The sequence below is a fragment of the Bos indicus genome, chromosome 7, assembly GCF_029378745.1.
Source record: "Bos indicus isolate NIAB-ARS_2022 breed Sahiwal x Tharparkar chromosome 7, NIAB-ARS_B.indTharparkar_mat_pri_1.0, whole genome shotgun sequence".
Taxonomy (NCBI): domain Eukaryota; kingdom Metazoa; phylum Chordata; class Mammalia; order Artiodactyla; family Bovidae; genus Bos; species Bos indicus.
The window spans coordinates 51,471,899-51,485,981 of record NC_091766.1 but is presented as its reverse complement, the minus strand read 5'-3'; the positions used below and the strand labels follow the sequence as shown (position 1 = coordinate 51,485,981).

The window sequence follows — 14,083 nt, the reverse complement described above, 5'->3', positions numbered from 1 at the left end:
GTGAACAACCACCCCCAAAAGGTAAGGATGACTGCCTGCCCGCCCTCAGGGGAGGAGAGGAGGACGCCAGTCATTCATGGCTCGGTGAAAAGACCAAGATGAGCCACAACCAGTTTGATCAGTGACAAAAGCCCACACCGCAAGAATTTGACTTACGGGGGTCCCTGACAGCAGGCAGCCAACTCACACTTAAGCTGCAGCCACGGATGGATGCTGAACATCCTCGTAGCCAAAGCAACTGTGCCCCATCAGTTTCTACTGTTTGGCTGCAGACCCTCAGCGGGACTGGGCCAGTAGTGCTGAGCGGGCAAGGAGTTGCTGAAAAGGAAAAATTGGCACAACAGTTGACATTCTGATTACCAAAGATTCCGCAAAGATGAGAGCACTCTGTACTGTGGGACAGATGAGGAGGAGCATGGGCTCCTGTCTGGACAATGTTCTCACATTGCAGTATAAGCCTTCTAAGACATCTTACATGCTGATACCCAGCTCCCTTAAGAAGAGGTGAAAGAAGTGAGGTTAGAGACCTCAGCGAGGCTCCAAGTCCCTTGTATGGTCTTGTGAGTCCTTGTTCCTCACGATGCGGCCACCTGGTTACTTCCAGAAGGCTTGGTGGTACTTGCAGAAACTTAAACTGGCAGTCAACCCCCAGGTCTGGATCTTAAGTGACCCTCTGCTGCTACTGCTAAGGCGCTTCAGTCGTATCAGACTCTGCGACCCCATAGATGGCAGCCCACCAGGCTCCGCCTTCCCTGGGATTCTCCAGGCAAGAACACTCTTCATCTGAGCCAGGTCGGTTTCTGTGACCTTTTACCTAATTGTGACTGCTGCCAACAACCATGAAATCAGGGTATCACTTACTGTCTGAAATTAACCCATCTAGGTGTTATTGCAGACAGAGCCCAATTTCAGCCTCCTAGACGCCATGCACAAAGCTGGCTTCCTCAAAAAACCCTTACTCTCTCAAGGTGAAAGTAACCAAAGGCAATGGCTAAGGTAGCCATGTAGCTTTCCTTGGATCTTGTAAGCCCTCAGGTTGTACCTCTGGGAAGGTAGTGGCAGCTATGGACCAGCCAGAAATAAATTGTGACCTTTGTTGACAAGTACCAAAGTGCTGGCAGTTAAGCTGAGAAGAAGAAAAGGGTGGTGAAGGAGTGAGCTGAAGGCCGGAGAGCCCACACCTAGGCCTTGACAAACTGTTCAGTGTGTTGAAGGGCACCCTCTTATCTAGGACAGGGATTCCGCAAGTGAGGGATTCCTCACTTCCCCTCCAACCCAGTAAGCAGTGATTTCTGCTTGGAATTACTGAAGATCACAGCAGGGCATAAATCTGTGAAAGGTTTTTTCTTCCCAGGAGTGTTTCTCATCAGGTGCCTTCACCTAGAGCCCAGTTGTGCACAACCTTGGGATCAGACTGGCAGCCCATTGGGCTAACCCTAAGTCCCAGAGAACCTCTACCCTAAGAGTAGGTCCCCAGATGAGTCTGCTATTTAAGACCATCCTTGTTTTTCTGGGCTATCAGTGAGGGTCAATTGTCCCTTCTCCACTGGGTATCCAGGCTACTATATATATTGCTTAGGAATCTATTAACAGAAGCACAGCTCAGCACAGGACTGAGCTGACCTTTTCCATGTGATTTTTATACAATCAGTGGGATTAGTAGACTTCTTGGTGTACCTGGGCCCTCAACATACATAAGATAAGACAGCAGGTTAACCAACTTTAATGGGATCAAAACATTATACAATGAAATTTATATACATTCACACACACACAAAAATCTTTCAACTTTTTTTTGGAATTGTATAAAGCAAGCAGTGGGGAGTAAATCCTTGTGGAGATTATTCTTGGAATTGGAACCAGAGATTTTAGTATTTTGGTCTTTTCACTTCAACTCTGCAATAGAAGGAGAAATGAACATAAGATCAATATACTAAGCAATTCTCACCAGTCCCACAAAGGAAAAATGCTGCTGCTCACCCATCAGCTTCCATCTTCTTCCTCTTCTCAATGATCTGCAAGAACAACAGTTATAGTTGACAGACTGCCATTCTAAGCTCACCTGAAACCCAAGGCTGACCTCTCTCCTACTTCATGGCTCTCCAATCCCTTGAGTGGTTCCTGAATCTGTGGGCAAGTATGTCTTCCCAGCTAAGGCCCTCCCACCCAGAAACAGTCCCACTTACCGCACTAATCTTTTTCCACTGGCGATCAAGCTCTGCTTTGTCATTGGTTTCCTTGAAGCGCCTGGTTTTCCGCCCTTCGGACATCTTGATGCCATATTGGAATGCAGCTCTGAAGGGAAAAAAAGGGGAGTTGAGGGAAGGAGGCATCAGAGATTACAGAGAAGTACCAAGGTGTTCCCAGAGGACCTATGAGCAGAGAACTGATTTCGTAATGTTTCAGCCAGACTACGCCCTCTAACCACCCCCCATCCCTCTCCTCACTCTTGGCTGTATTTAGTACCAAGACTCACTTGGGCAAAGCCTCCTTGTTGTTCATATACTCGCTATATTCCTCCTGGGTGTCAAAGTCCCAGCGGCCTAAAGGACCTTTCTTGTTACCCTGTTGCAGGACAGAATGGGGGGGGGGGGGGGGGGCAGGGAAAGAAGAGTTGTCAGTGGAAATGAAATTTTAGCCCTTGATTAAAGCCCAGGCTCTCCCATAATCCCAGGTTTTATCATTAATAAATCCTACCTTAATAAACAATAATAAGTGTTTACTATGTACTTACTATGGGTTGGGAAGATCCAATGCAGAAGGGAAAGGCTACCTACTCTAGTATTCTGGCCTGGAGAATTCCATGGACTATATAGTCCATGGGGTCGCAAAGAGTTGCACAACTGAGCGACTACCACTTCACTCACTCCTATGGCCCAGGCATTATTCTGCACACTTAACATGTACATTATTTAATTCTCTCAGAAACTCTTCTGAGAGAACTTAGAGTTCTCTCCATTTTCCTAATGAGGAAACTGAAAAATAAGCAGTAACATAATTTGACATGGTCACAACACCAATACCTGGCAGAGCCAGGGTTAAGCAAGGCTCCAAAACAGAATTAAACCATGCTGTTAAGCATAAAAGTACAGAGAGAACAAGGAAAAAGATTACACGTCTTCACCCTTATTGGTGTTTGGTGCTACGTCTTCACCCTTATTGGTGTTTGGTGCTTTTGTTTAAAGCTTAGAGGAAAATATCAATCCTGGCTATAATAAAACTCAAGTTATTTTCCTTTTTCTCCTGACAGTTATTTTCTAAAAACTGAAATTCCTTCTGCCCTTTTCTACATGTGCACTAAAGGCCTGCTTACTGCCTAAGACAGAAGTCAAAGCCTGGCACTTTATAGAAAATAAAAAGAAACATATTCTTGGCCCTATCTCATTTGGCTTTGTAGTGACACTTTAAAACAGTTAAACTGCCCAAGATCCACAATGCCACTGCTCCTGCTACTCCAGCTAATGGAAGATGAGCCTCAGGAAATGACAGATCTTTTGGGAGGAGGAAACGGGATATGTGTGAAACAGTAACTGCCTCCACCCATTCTTCCAGCTCCACACCTGGTCCATTTTGCTATAATCCACCTCCTCATCACTGTCCACAGCCATGTCATCCATCCTAAAAAGAAGCAACAGTTTAAAAGAGATGGTGGAATTCCAGACTCCTATGCTTCATTCAGAAACCTACCTACTAAGAGACTATATGCCTAGGAATAGCCATCCCTCCTAGGCCTCCCACACAGAGCCTAACAGAATACTTTATCCAGTAAGAAGTACCCCTGGGTTCCAGCAAGTCAGATTTCCACCTCACTGCTACTACTCCCAACCTTGTTCTCCAATCATCCCAGTCCACCTTCTTCAATAGAGTCTCGGGACTGCCCTGGTAGTCCAGTGCTTAGGAATCTACCCACCAGTGCAGGGGAACAGGTTCAATCCCTGATCTGCAACTAAGTCTGCGTGTCCCAACTATTGAGCCTGAGCTCCACAACAGGCAACGCCACTGCAACTAGAGAGTAGCCCCCGCTCATCACAACTAGAAAAGACCCGCACACAGCAGAAAAGACCCAGCATAGCCAAAAATAAAATTAATTAAAAATAAATAAAAAGCTATGTGACGATTATTATTAAAAGAAAAAAAAGTCTCACGTACGTGGCTGGATAGCACTCAGCATAGCTATTGGACATGCCAAAGAAATCTCCCAGCTGCTTCTTGTCCTCTGGCTTCTTCAGCATATGCTACATTAAAGAAAATAATTCTACCAACAGCAGAAAAACTTCAAGCAGGAAGGGCTAGAAGCCTCAACATGAAAACTCTTTTAAGAAGAGGGCTAGAACGTGAATGGGTCCTTTGAAAAAGGGGAAATCATGACTTCATCCTTGACAAAATCCAGCACGAAATGATAAGAGCAAGACATGTGGGGGGTGGGGAGGGGTGGTGGTTATGGGGAAGCAGGTGGAGTTGGAATGAAAAGAGAACAGTTTGCTAGAACCCACGAACACACTGAAATAAAGGATATGATTCAGTGCCTTCCCAGCCGGCAGATCCTGCAAACTTTTCATTGATAGACTTGATCAACTCCTTGGCAGATCCAGGTCCTGCGCAGAAGAGAACTCTGTTCAGACTTTTAAATAAGGAATTTACAACCTCTTCCCTACAACACACTTCCCACCTGTGCTTTTTGTAAGAACATTTTTTTTAAGCAACAGAATTCTTTAACTAAAGAAGTTTTAATCACATTTCAACTCAAAATGAGCTACTCTGCTTGAGATGCAGTCGTGTGCCCAGAATATCCTTCGCTCAACCTGCCTCACATCCTCAGAACCCCACAGCTGGGAGAATTACATCAAACAAATATGGCCTACCATTGTGCAGGAAGACTGAATTCCACACTTATCTTCTATCTACCCCATAAAGCAAGGCATGGATCTTTCGAGAACCCAGAATAGGAAGTTCCCCGGTCCCACCCTTGGCAGCTCTGAAATCTGAGTCAGACTCTCAGTCCAGAACAAAGCAGCACTGCCAGAGCCAATGCAAGATGCCCCAGGTACAACTCACCTTTGTCAACATCCATGGGCTGGAAAGAAAACAGAAACTGAAGTGAGTGTCACCAAAAACATGCCCACTCATCTCTCCCCCAAGTTTGAAACAATTTGCTACCCCACCCCTTGCCCACATTTCCAGAACAGATTAGTTGACCCAGTTGCTGCTATGGAGCCATGAGGCACCTATATAACTCACGGGGGTTCTATACCTGGTTGGGCAGCCACAAAGATGGGCAGCCCCTCCACCTGGTGCCCGGGACTCCCACTCACCTCATCGTCCACTTTTGGCTTCTCAAAGTAGCTGTGCCTCTTCTTCTCTTCTTCTCGTTCTCGGTCCCGCTCCCGCTCTCGGTCTCGTTCTCGCTCCCGTTCTCTGTCACGGTCTCTGTCTCTCTCCCGATCACGCTCCCGTTCCCGGTATCTCTCCCGCTCCTTGTCTCGAGGAGTCTTGGTTGTGGAGGGCACATAATCCCCAATATCTTCAAATATACTAGGAAAACAGAGATCCCAAGCTGACAAAGTCACACATATTTCCATCTCCCCCAACCATTTTTCCAGATTCTCACACCAAGGCCTCCCCCAAATGCCAAAGACAGGAAACCCAGAAGACCTTCTTCCCTCAGATCAGGAGTTAGGGGCTAGGATACATACTTCATGTCAGCTTCCGGGGGTTTCTTCTCTTCCATTTTCCCTGTAACATAAAGAGAGTAATGAAAGCACTCCTGAGTTAATTTCCACCCAGCCTCACCATGCTCCCCAGCTCTCAATACCCTTTTATACATCTTCTTTTTAAAAGATGGGACAACAAAAGCTATCCCTACTTCCCCTCCCAATGCCTCAAAACTGACCACTGCTTCCTGGGTGGGTCAGGCAGACAGAACCTAGATGTAACTATCCCCTTCCTAATGCTTCATTGCTCCCATTTTTCTCTGGTCCCCAGGAGCCTCCCAATGCTCTGGAAACAGAAGGCTCCAGGAGACCTTGGTTCCATCCTCAAATGCCCCTCAAAGGCTAAGGTTTCTCTCCCTAACCCTCCAGGTTACCTTTATCTTTCTTTTTGAGCTTCTTGTTGCGGGTACCCTGCCTCAGGTAGGAAAGGATCTGGGTGAGCTTGCTGATGACAATGTCATTTGTAGTCAGTGTGGTCTGGGCCTGAAAAATCCAAGAAGAATGTTATCCCACTAAGCAGGACTCTTCATTTATTCATTCATTTACTTTAACAAACTGAAGAATGGGTGAAAATTAACTAGGTGAACACAGGTAGAGGAGGTGTTATCAAAGGACATTCTGGACAGATGAAACAGCATACAAAGGCCCGGGTCAAAAGTGAATCTAGTACATTCAAGAAAGCCAGGATGTTTGGAGAACAGGGAAGCGTGGTAAAAACAGACTGCAAAGGCCAGAGTTACAGGGCCTCACAGGCCATGATAAAGATTTTGCTTTTTATCCTAACGGTAAGAAATCATCAAAAGCTTCTAAACCGTGAGGAAACAAAATTCATGTTGTGGAATGATCACTCTAGTCATGTATAAAAATAATAGAAAAAAGGATGGAAAGACACAAGAAGTGGTAATGGCCATATAGTACAGGGTTTCTTTTTGAGGGTGATGAAAATGTTTTTGTTTTTATGAGAATGTTTTAAAATTGATTTTTATGCCAGTTATACATTCACAGTATATTCTATGAATATACTAAAGCCACTGAATTGTACAATTTAAAGGGGTGAATTGTATGGTATGTAAATTACATCTCAATAATAATAAAAGTAAATATAATACTGAAAGGGAAACAGTGGAAGTGTGGAAACTAATTAGGAGCCTCTTTTAATAGTTTCAGCAAGAGATGATGGCTAAGAATGGAATGTTACTGTGTTACTGGCGGAGACAGAGAAGTCAATGGATTCAACTGAGATTTGGGAGGTTAAAATGTGGACAGGACTTGGTTAAATGTGGTAGATGAGGCTCAGGGCAACATCAAGGCTGATTACCAGGTTTGAGGCTCACATGGCAGGCTCTTGGGACTTGGGTCACTCACCTCCATGGTGGGGCAATCAGCTTTGCTGCGGATAAGAGTAGTGGGGATGTCTGTGTCAGCGTACTCATCATCTAGGTCTACCACATAGGCCATGCGGCCTGGAAGAAACAGCTCATTCCGCTCATATGCTTTGCTCTTGAAGAGCATGCGGTAAACATTTCGGCCTACAAAAAGAGAAACAGAAGCAAGTAGCCAATAAGAACCTTCTACAACAGGTGCAATTTACTTTTAGCTGATAAGAATACCAAGTATGAGAGTTAGGTGATTTACTACCACTTAAGTCATCTGACTACTACACTCCTAGAGCTACTAAGAGACAGAACAAAGAATGGGACCCTGGCCATTTAACTCCAAAGTCTGAGCTCTTATCCACCCTTCTTACACTGCCTTCTGAATACTGTGTGCCTAGCATTGTATTAGGCCCTGTGACGGAGGAGGATGAAGTTTACACTAATACTGATGAAGATCTGAAGATGGGGAAAAATAGCACTACTACATGTCCAATGTAATAAGACATGTTACACATATTATTTCTCTTTGTCCCAATAATCCCATGAGGTATATTAACCCCATTTTGCAAGTGGACAAGCAGGAGCTGAGAAACTGTTGGTTGCACCCCAAATCACATGCCTTGCATGATTTCACCACAGGATTCAAATGCAGGTTTCCAAATTCTGAGTTTTTAATCACCAACCATGCTACCTCCCTTAATGGATAAGCCCAAATCTGAGAGAGCATCCAGCCTGAGGGGACATTAGTGCGTGCAAGTGTGCTAAGTCGGTTCAGTCGTATCTGACTCTTTGCGACCCATACTATGGACAGTAGCCTGCCAGGCTCCTCTGTCCATGGGATTTTCCAGGCAAGAATACTGCAGTGGGTTGCCACACCCTCCTCCAGGGGATCTTCCCAACCCAGGGATGGAAACTGCATCTCTTGGATCTCCTGCATTGGCAGGCAGGTTCTTTATCACTAGCGCCACCTGGGAAGCGCAGGGACATTAGTAATATATACGAAATAACTACCGGGGACATTAGTAATATATATTAAGTAAATAAGTCCACATCTGAGTTCTATTAAGAGTAGTAGTATGTGGGAGCTACCTGGTTTGGGGACCAAAAAAAGAGATAAAAGTAGGTTGAGGGAGAAGGGAAGCCTACCCTGCCCAGAGCACTAAATTCCCTACAAGTCATCTGGAATGCAGAGGCACTAGTGCAGAAATTCTATACTCACCCAAACGTGTTTTAAATTCAATTTTATTTTCAGGATCCTCATCTTTCCTGAAAAGACAGAAAGAGCATTCTTGCTAAATGTGTTCCTATGTTTGGCCCCACCTTTCTAAATTCTCAAGCTCTCCCTGATGCTTACTTACTTAGTTTCCTTCTGGGGCTTTTCCATCATTTCTTCCTCCTCTTTCTCTTTGCTGGCAATTTCAGCTCGTACCTAACAGGAAAGCACTTAAGGTTTACCCATTTATTCACTTTACATATCTTTACTGAACACCATTATGCCACACTGTACCAGGAACTAAGAATTCAATACTAAAGAAAACAATATAGTCCTTGCTTTAATGGGGCTTATAAAAAGAAATGCAGACAAATTAAACAACTAAACAACAAAATGTGGTAACTGCTATAAATAAAACAGAAGAGCTACACAAGTGTGCAGGTAGTAGGAGGTAAGGAGTGGGGAGACAACCATACCTAGGTGATATGGGAAGGTTTGCTTCCCCAAGAAGATAAAACTGAAGCTGAGACTTGAAGGACAAATAGCAACTAGTCCTACAGAAGGGTCACCGCGAGACCTTTTAGATGGTTTGAACTAAGAGCAGCCTCCCTCGTCACCCAAAAAGGCCCTTATAAGAGCATTCAGCATGGCAGTATTACTCTCCACCTACCAACCAAGGCTCACCTTTTGAAGCAGAGCAAAATCCAAGCCTTTCACCAAATGGGTGTGTTCCATGTCACCACCCAAGAATTTAGACTCCTGGATCAACTGTCTTCTTTTCTCTGCAGCTGATTTGTCCCTGGAGAATGAAACAGACCACATAAGAACTAGACTTTGAATAAATAATTTGAAAAATGAAGCCTAGAAAAAAAAATAACCATCCTTTGTGGGCGGGAAGTGCCTCTTGAAATGGCTTGGTATGGGGAAAAGGCTTTCCAGAGCAAGGAAAATGTGAAGAATTCATACTGCCACTGTATGACTCTGCAATGCTGAGAATCATGCCCTGGCCCGCTCAGTACTCACGCCTCAGCAGTGGGGCCCACAGCCCTGTAGTTAGCCGTGGTGCTGATCAGTTCCGTTTCCTCATAATCTTTGTTCACGCCATCCCGCCGTTCTTTGGCACGGTCCCGGTACTTCTCTGCTAGTTCTCTCTCTCTCTCAATTTCTTGTTGGCGAAGCTTGGCATAGTAACTGTGACCAGGGAAGGCAAATGTGTGAGGCTCAGCCTGTTCCTGCCTGTTTCTTTATACCTTCATCCAACTCTCCATGCTGAAAGCTCATATATGTCCTGACAGAACTGCTGGTCACCTCTTTTTGTTTTGTTTTTAATATTTATTTGTCTGCACTAGATCTTAGTTGTGACACGAGGGATCTTCCATCTTCGCTTGGGCATGTGGGATCTAGTTCCCTGATCAGGGATTGAACCCAGGCCCCCTGCATGGGGAGGGCAAAGTCTTAGCCACTGGACCACCAGGGACGTCCCTGGCCACCTCGTGACAGTCCTCAAAAGCAGAGCTACAGCTTCTTCCAGCTCACAGATATGCTGTTCTAAAGCCACCTCAGTATACTCCATCTGTCACTTCAGAATCCTTCATTATCACCCAGCTCTATATCACTGAGTCTCTACAGGTATGAGACTTTTCCATATGGCAACCAGAAAGTCACCTGAATTTTTATCGCCTTCCAAATTTCACCTGAAAATAGGTCATTTCTTCCCAGTCCTTCTCAAGAAGAGAAGAAAAAGTAAAGTTCAAGATCCAGGAAGCTTGGTGTCATCTAAATAATAGCAATGACAATGATGACGGTGGCAACCAAGATTGACTGGATGGTTACTATATGCCAGGAACTGGTACTAAGGTACTAAGTGTTTACATGGACTGTCACAGTTGATCCTCAGGACAACCTAATAAAAATTATCACTATCTTGATTCTACCCCTGAGAATATTAAAGATTAGAGACGCTGAGCAAAATGCCCAAGAATATCCAGCTAGAACTGGTAAAGATGAGATTAAAACACCACAAGGTGGCTCCAAAGCCCTAAACTGCCAAATAAACTGCCATTCTAAATATCATTCCTCTCCATTATGAAAGCAGAGAACCTCAAGACAAGAAAGGAAAACCTCAATCTCTTGGCTCCTAACTAGCCCCTACTCCTTACCCCCAAATACCATCCACCACAAAACCCAACACTCCTCCACCTTCCTTTACCTTTTCTTTTTTCTCCTTCGTGCAGCTGGATCTTCATCCTCATTGTACTCCCTTGGCATCCTAGCAAAAAAAGAAATTCACGGATAGCAAAATATTGCCACAGCCCAAGAAACCCCAAGAAGTGCCCTTGAGGATTAAAGAAAAGCCTAGAATACTGACCAAAGCAAAAACGGTCAGTTTTAATCAGGCAGAGATCCATGTCAATATTTGTAGGTGAGTCCTTTTCAAATTTTAGAAAGCATCACAACCATCTGAAGGACTACTAAAATAATATATACCCAAATATCTGCCCTAGAATCTGAGTCTGTGGGGCTGGAATGGATCCAGAAATCTACTTATTTAAGCACCAGCAGCAACTCTAGTTGGTCCAACAAATGGTCCGTGGAACATACTCTGAGAAAAACTGAGATCCCTAGAGCATCCCAGTCTTTCCTGGAGCTTCAATCTCAAGAGGGAGAGAATCAAAACCATGGACTTCAAAAAAAAAAAAAAAAAGGCTTTCAAGTTCCTAAGACATCTAGTTCAATAAATTTTCCATAGAAAATAGTCAGGACACAGACTGGATCAACCCAGAACTTACTCATGGTGACGTGACTTAGAGGGTGGTGCAGAGGTAGGTGCAGCCCTTGGGGTCATAAGAAGTTTCCTGAAGTCTTCATTAGTGAGTTTTGATCTAAAGGGCAAAAATTTTTACAAATTAGTACCCAATGAGAACTGGAAAAGGAATATGTAAAACATATGGTTCACTTTACTAGAAATCAGGGAAATAGAAATTAAAACAAAGACATGCCCTTTTTAATGCATCAGTGCTAATGATTAAAAAGTTTGATAAATGAAGAATGAGTGAGAATTTGGGAAGTGGATATTCTCATATCACCAACAGGAATATAAATCAGCACAGATAACTAGGAGGACAATCTGCCAGTATCTTTCTTAAAATTTAAATGTGTAATATCCTATGATGCAGCAACTCCATTCATCTGTATTTAACCTGGTCAATTACTGGCATTATGTGTATAAGGTGTGTGAAAGAGATCTAATTACAGTTTTGAAAATAATAAAAACTTGGGAACAACCTAAACTCTCACTGGAGACTATTAATAAATAAACTGTGACAGTATTTCCCAAATGTGGAGAACATAGCACTGATGGCATAAGATATAATTTTAACTGATACAATGACCAAACTCAAATAAGTTTCCTTTGAATTCTCTTCAGAGTAGGCCTTTTCCTTGGCCTGCTGAGCCCACTGTAGCAAAGAATCCTGCTAGGTCTCCCCAAAAATGATTCTTCAACACTACCAAAATACGAATTAAGACTATTGCAAAAGGGGATAGAGATCAAAACTCAACTCTGAATACAACAGAGACAATAGGGAATTTATGGAAAATTACTCAGACATCAAAGGTATAGTGGAAGACGAATTTGATTAGATTATCAAGAGGCATAACTGGATCTCATTGATTGATGGATGGATGGATGGATGGTATTCTCCACACCCTAACAGAATTCTTTGCTAAAACTGGGTTCAGGAGACCTGGTAAAAAATATAAGCCCTGCAGAAGCCTAACTAGAGTTTGGTCAAGAAGGGAGTCCTTCAGCAGAGATATGCATCCCTACTTCGGGGCTGACTACATTTCCACTTGGGGTCACTAGGACACAGCTATCCCATACTACAGAGTTCTAACAATGGGATTCTGGGGTCTGAGCCCTGACCCTGATCCACCAGCATTTTAGAAACCTATGTGGGGGATGCACAGCCATCACAGCTGGTGGCACCGGGATGCAATCACTTCTGTGTGTACTGTGTGGCAGAGTCCAGCTCCAGCCACCTGGACACTTACTACATGAACCTCACGTGCCTCTCCCTGCCAGGTAGTCTGGGGACCCATGCTCATGCCTGGAGGGACATTGATGAGACAAGGCGTGAGCTAAGAGAAAGCCAAAGGACAGGCTGTGAGGGAAGATGAAGGCAGGGTATCTTGCCTGGGAGGAAGATGAAGTTGAGTATCACACTAAGGGTGAGGGTTGGTCTCTGTTGCTGCTGAGGCAGAACAAGAACCAAGTAGGACTGGCTATTAGTATACTTGATGCCAACAAGTATGTAGGTAACAAGTAGGGTAGGAAAAACTTTCCCTCTACCCTCTTATATTCTGTACCAGAGATCTGCAAATTAAACTGACAAAAAACAAACTTAAAAAAAAAAAAAAGGAGTCCTTGTCACTGCCATGAAAATAAGGACCAAGATATTGAGAAGGGAAAATCATCAGATGGCAAAATTATATACACACAATGTAACATAACTTAATTTTAATATTTTAACTCATAAGGCAATGATATATTTTACTGAGATATAAATGTATGTGTATAAATGCATTTTAAAAACAGTAGCAAAAAAAGATATGTGTAAAAAAGGTAAAGTGGTTACCTCTAAAAAAGGGACTGAAATTGGGTATGTTATCAAAGACAACACTGACTTCATTCTGAAGTTTTAATTCTATACAAAAATTAATTCCTAAATAACGCAAAATTAAACATGAATTTTTAAAAATTAGCACTCACCCTGCCATTATTTCCCCTCTAACACTTTTATGCAGTTGGCCTAACCCAGTTAAAGTTCACAGAGATAATAGGGCAAGTGGTATGATTCTCTGACCATTCTTCCTGACAAGACATTCAGAATTCTTTCACCATCACCACCACCACTTCGCTCATTTCCCAGCTCATTCCCATGGTTCTATATTAAAACACTCACTGGTGGAAGGAGTGAGGATCGTCCACATCGTGGCCATCTGGAGCCAAGGGATTGGAGAATGGCTCGCCTAACAAAAAGAATTTATATTAATTTAATAAATCTCTTTAGAGTCAGGTCCTGTGCGAAAGTTGTGGATTCAGAAGTGAACAATACAGATGTCTTTCCCTGTCAACTTGCTCACAATCTAGTGAGGCAAAAAGTCAAGAACAGCGACAATGACAATACAGTGTAAAAAATGCTGAAGCAGAAAAACACAAGGAGCTACGGGAGCGCAGAGGACGGGACCCCTAAAACCAGGCTGGAGGATCAGCCAAGAAATACTGAACATGACATCTAAGATACTACGCAAAAGATAAACTGACATAACAAAATTAAGTGACGGGTTGGGGTTGGTTCACAGATAAATCTTATCTGTCGTGGGCTGGGGCAAGAACAAGATTTAGGGACAATCTGGAGTTTCCCGGCCTCGTTCGGGGCCCAACTGCTTCGCCAGGCTCCAAGCGTCACACTCCCGGCCCGCCTCCACTCCGCCCCACCCCCAACACATACAGCTTAAATTCTGAGGCCAAAATAACACGCCAAATGTCCCGAGTCCCGCGGGGAAAGAAGGAGAGATGACCCAAGCCTTACTATCTCGCTCTGGCATTTCGTCCGCGGTGTTTCAACCACAACGACGACCGATGATCCGGTAACAACACAGCGCTACAGGAATCTCCCCACAATGCACCTCAGGAGACCACCCACAATTCCTTTCGGGCCCCAGCTTTTCCGTCTCGGCCGCGGGCGGAGAAATCAGAGCAGGAATTGACTGGCAATGCT

At 43.9% G+C, this 14,083-nt stretch overlaps 1 protein-coding gene across 1 annotated transcript; it reads right to left on the bottom strand.

The window, feature by feature from the left end:
- Positions 1 to 1,707: 1,707 nt before the first annotated feature.
- IK (IK cytokine) lies at positions 1,708 to 14,052 on the bottom strand. The gene is made up of 20 exons (XM_019965055.2): positions 13,895 to 14,052; positions 13,265 to 13,331; positions 11,090 to 11,182; positions 10,510 to 10,569; positions 9,324 to 9,491; positions 8,985 to 9,099; positions 8,446 to 8,516; positions 8,307 to 8,353; positions 7,077 to 7,240; positions 6,086 to 6,194; positions 5,694 to 5,733; positions 5,313 to 5,532; positions 5,056 to 5,074; positions 4,517 to 4,595; positions 4,150 to 4,230; positions 3,561 to 3,618; positions 2,477 to 2,565; positions 2,187 to 2,295; positions 1,981 to 2,015; positions 1,708 to 1,896 (listed from the first exon to the last, which is right to left on the bottom strand). Exons 1-20 carry the CDS (start codon positions 13,908 to 13,910, stop codon positions 1,869 to 1,871), a joined length of 1,668 nt encoding a protein of 555 aa, XP_019820614.1. The 5' UTR covers positions 13,911 to 14,052; the 3' UTR covers positions 1,708 to 1,868.
- Positions 14,053 to 14,083: the final 31 nt, after the last annotated feature.

Bases quoted from the DNA above. Each gene is read 5' to 3' on its own strand.
- IK (XM_019965055.2), bottom strand. The intron at 4,231-4,516 runs ATATCCTTTATT...AATGTAGCATAT, and splicing joins GGCTGGGAAGGCACTGAATC to GCTGAAGAAGCCAGAGGACA. The intron at 1,897-1,980 runs GTGAGCAGCAGC...CTTCTATTGCAG, and splicing joins AAGAAGATGGAAGCTGATGG to AGTTGAAGTGAAAAGACCAA.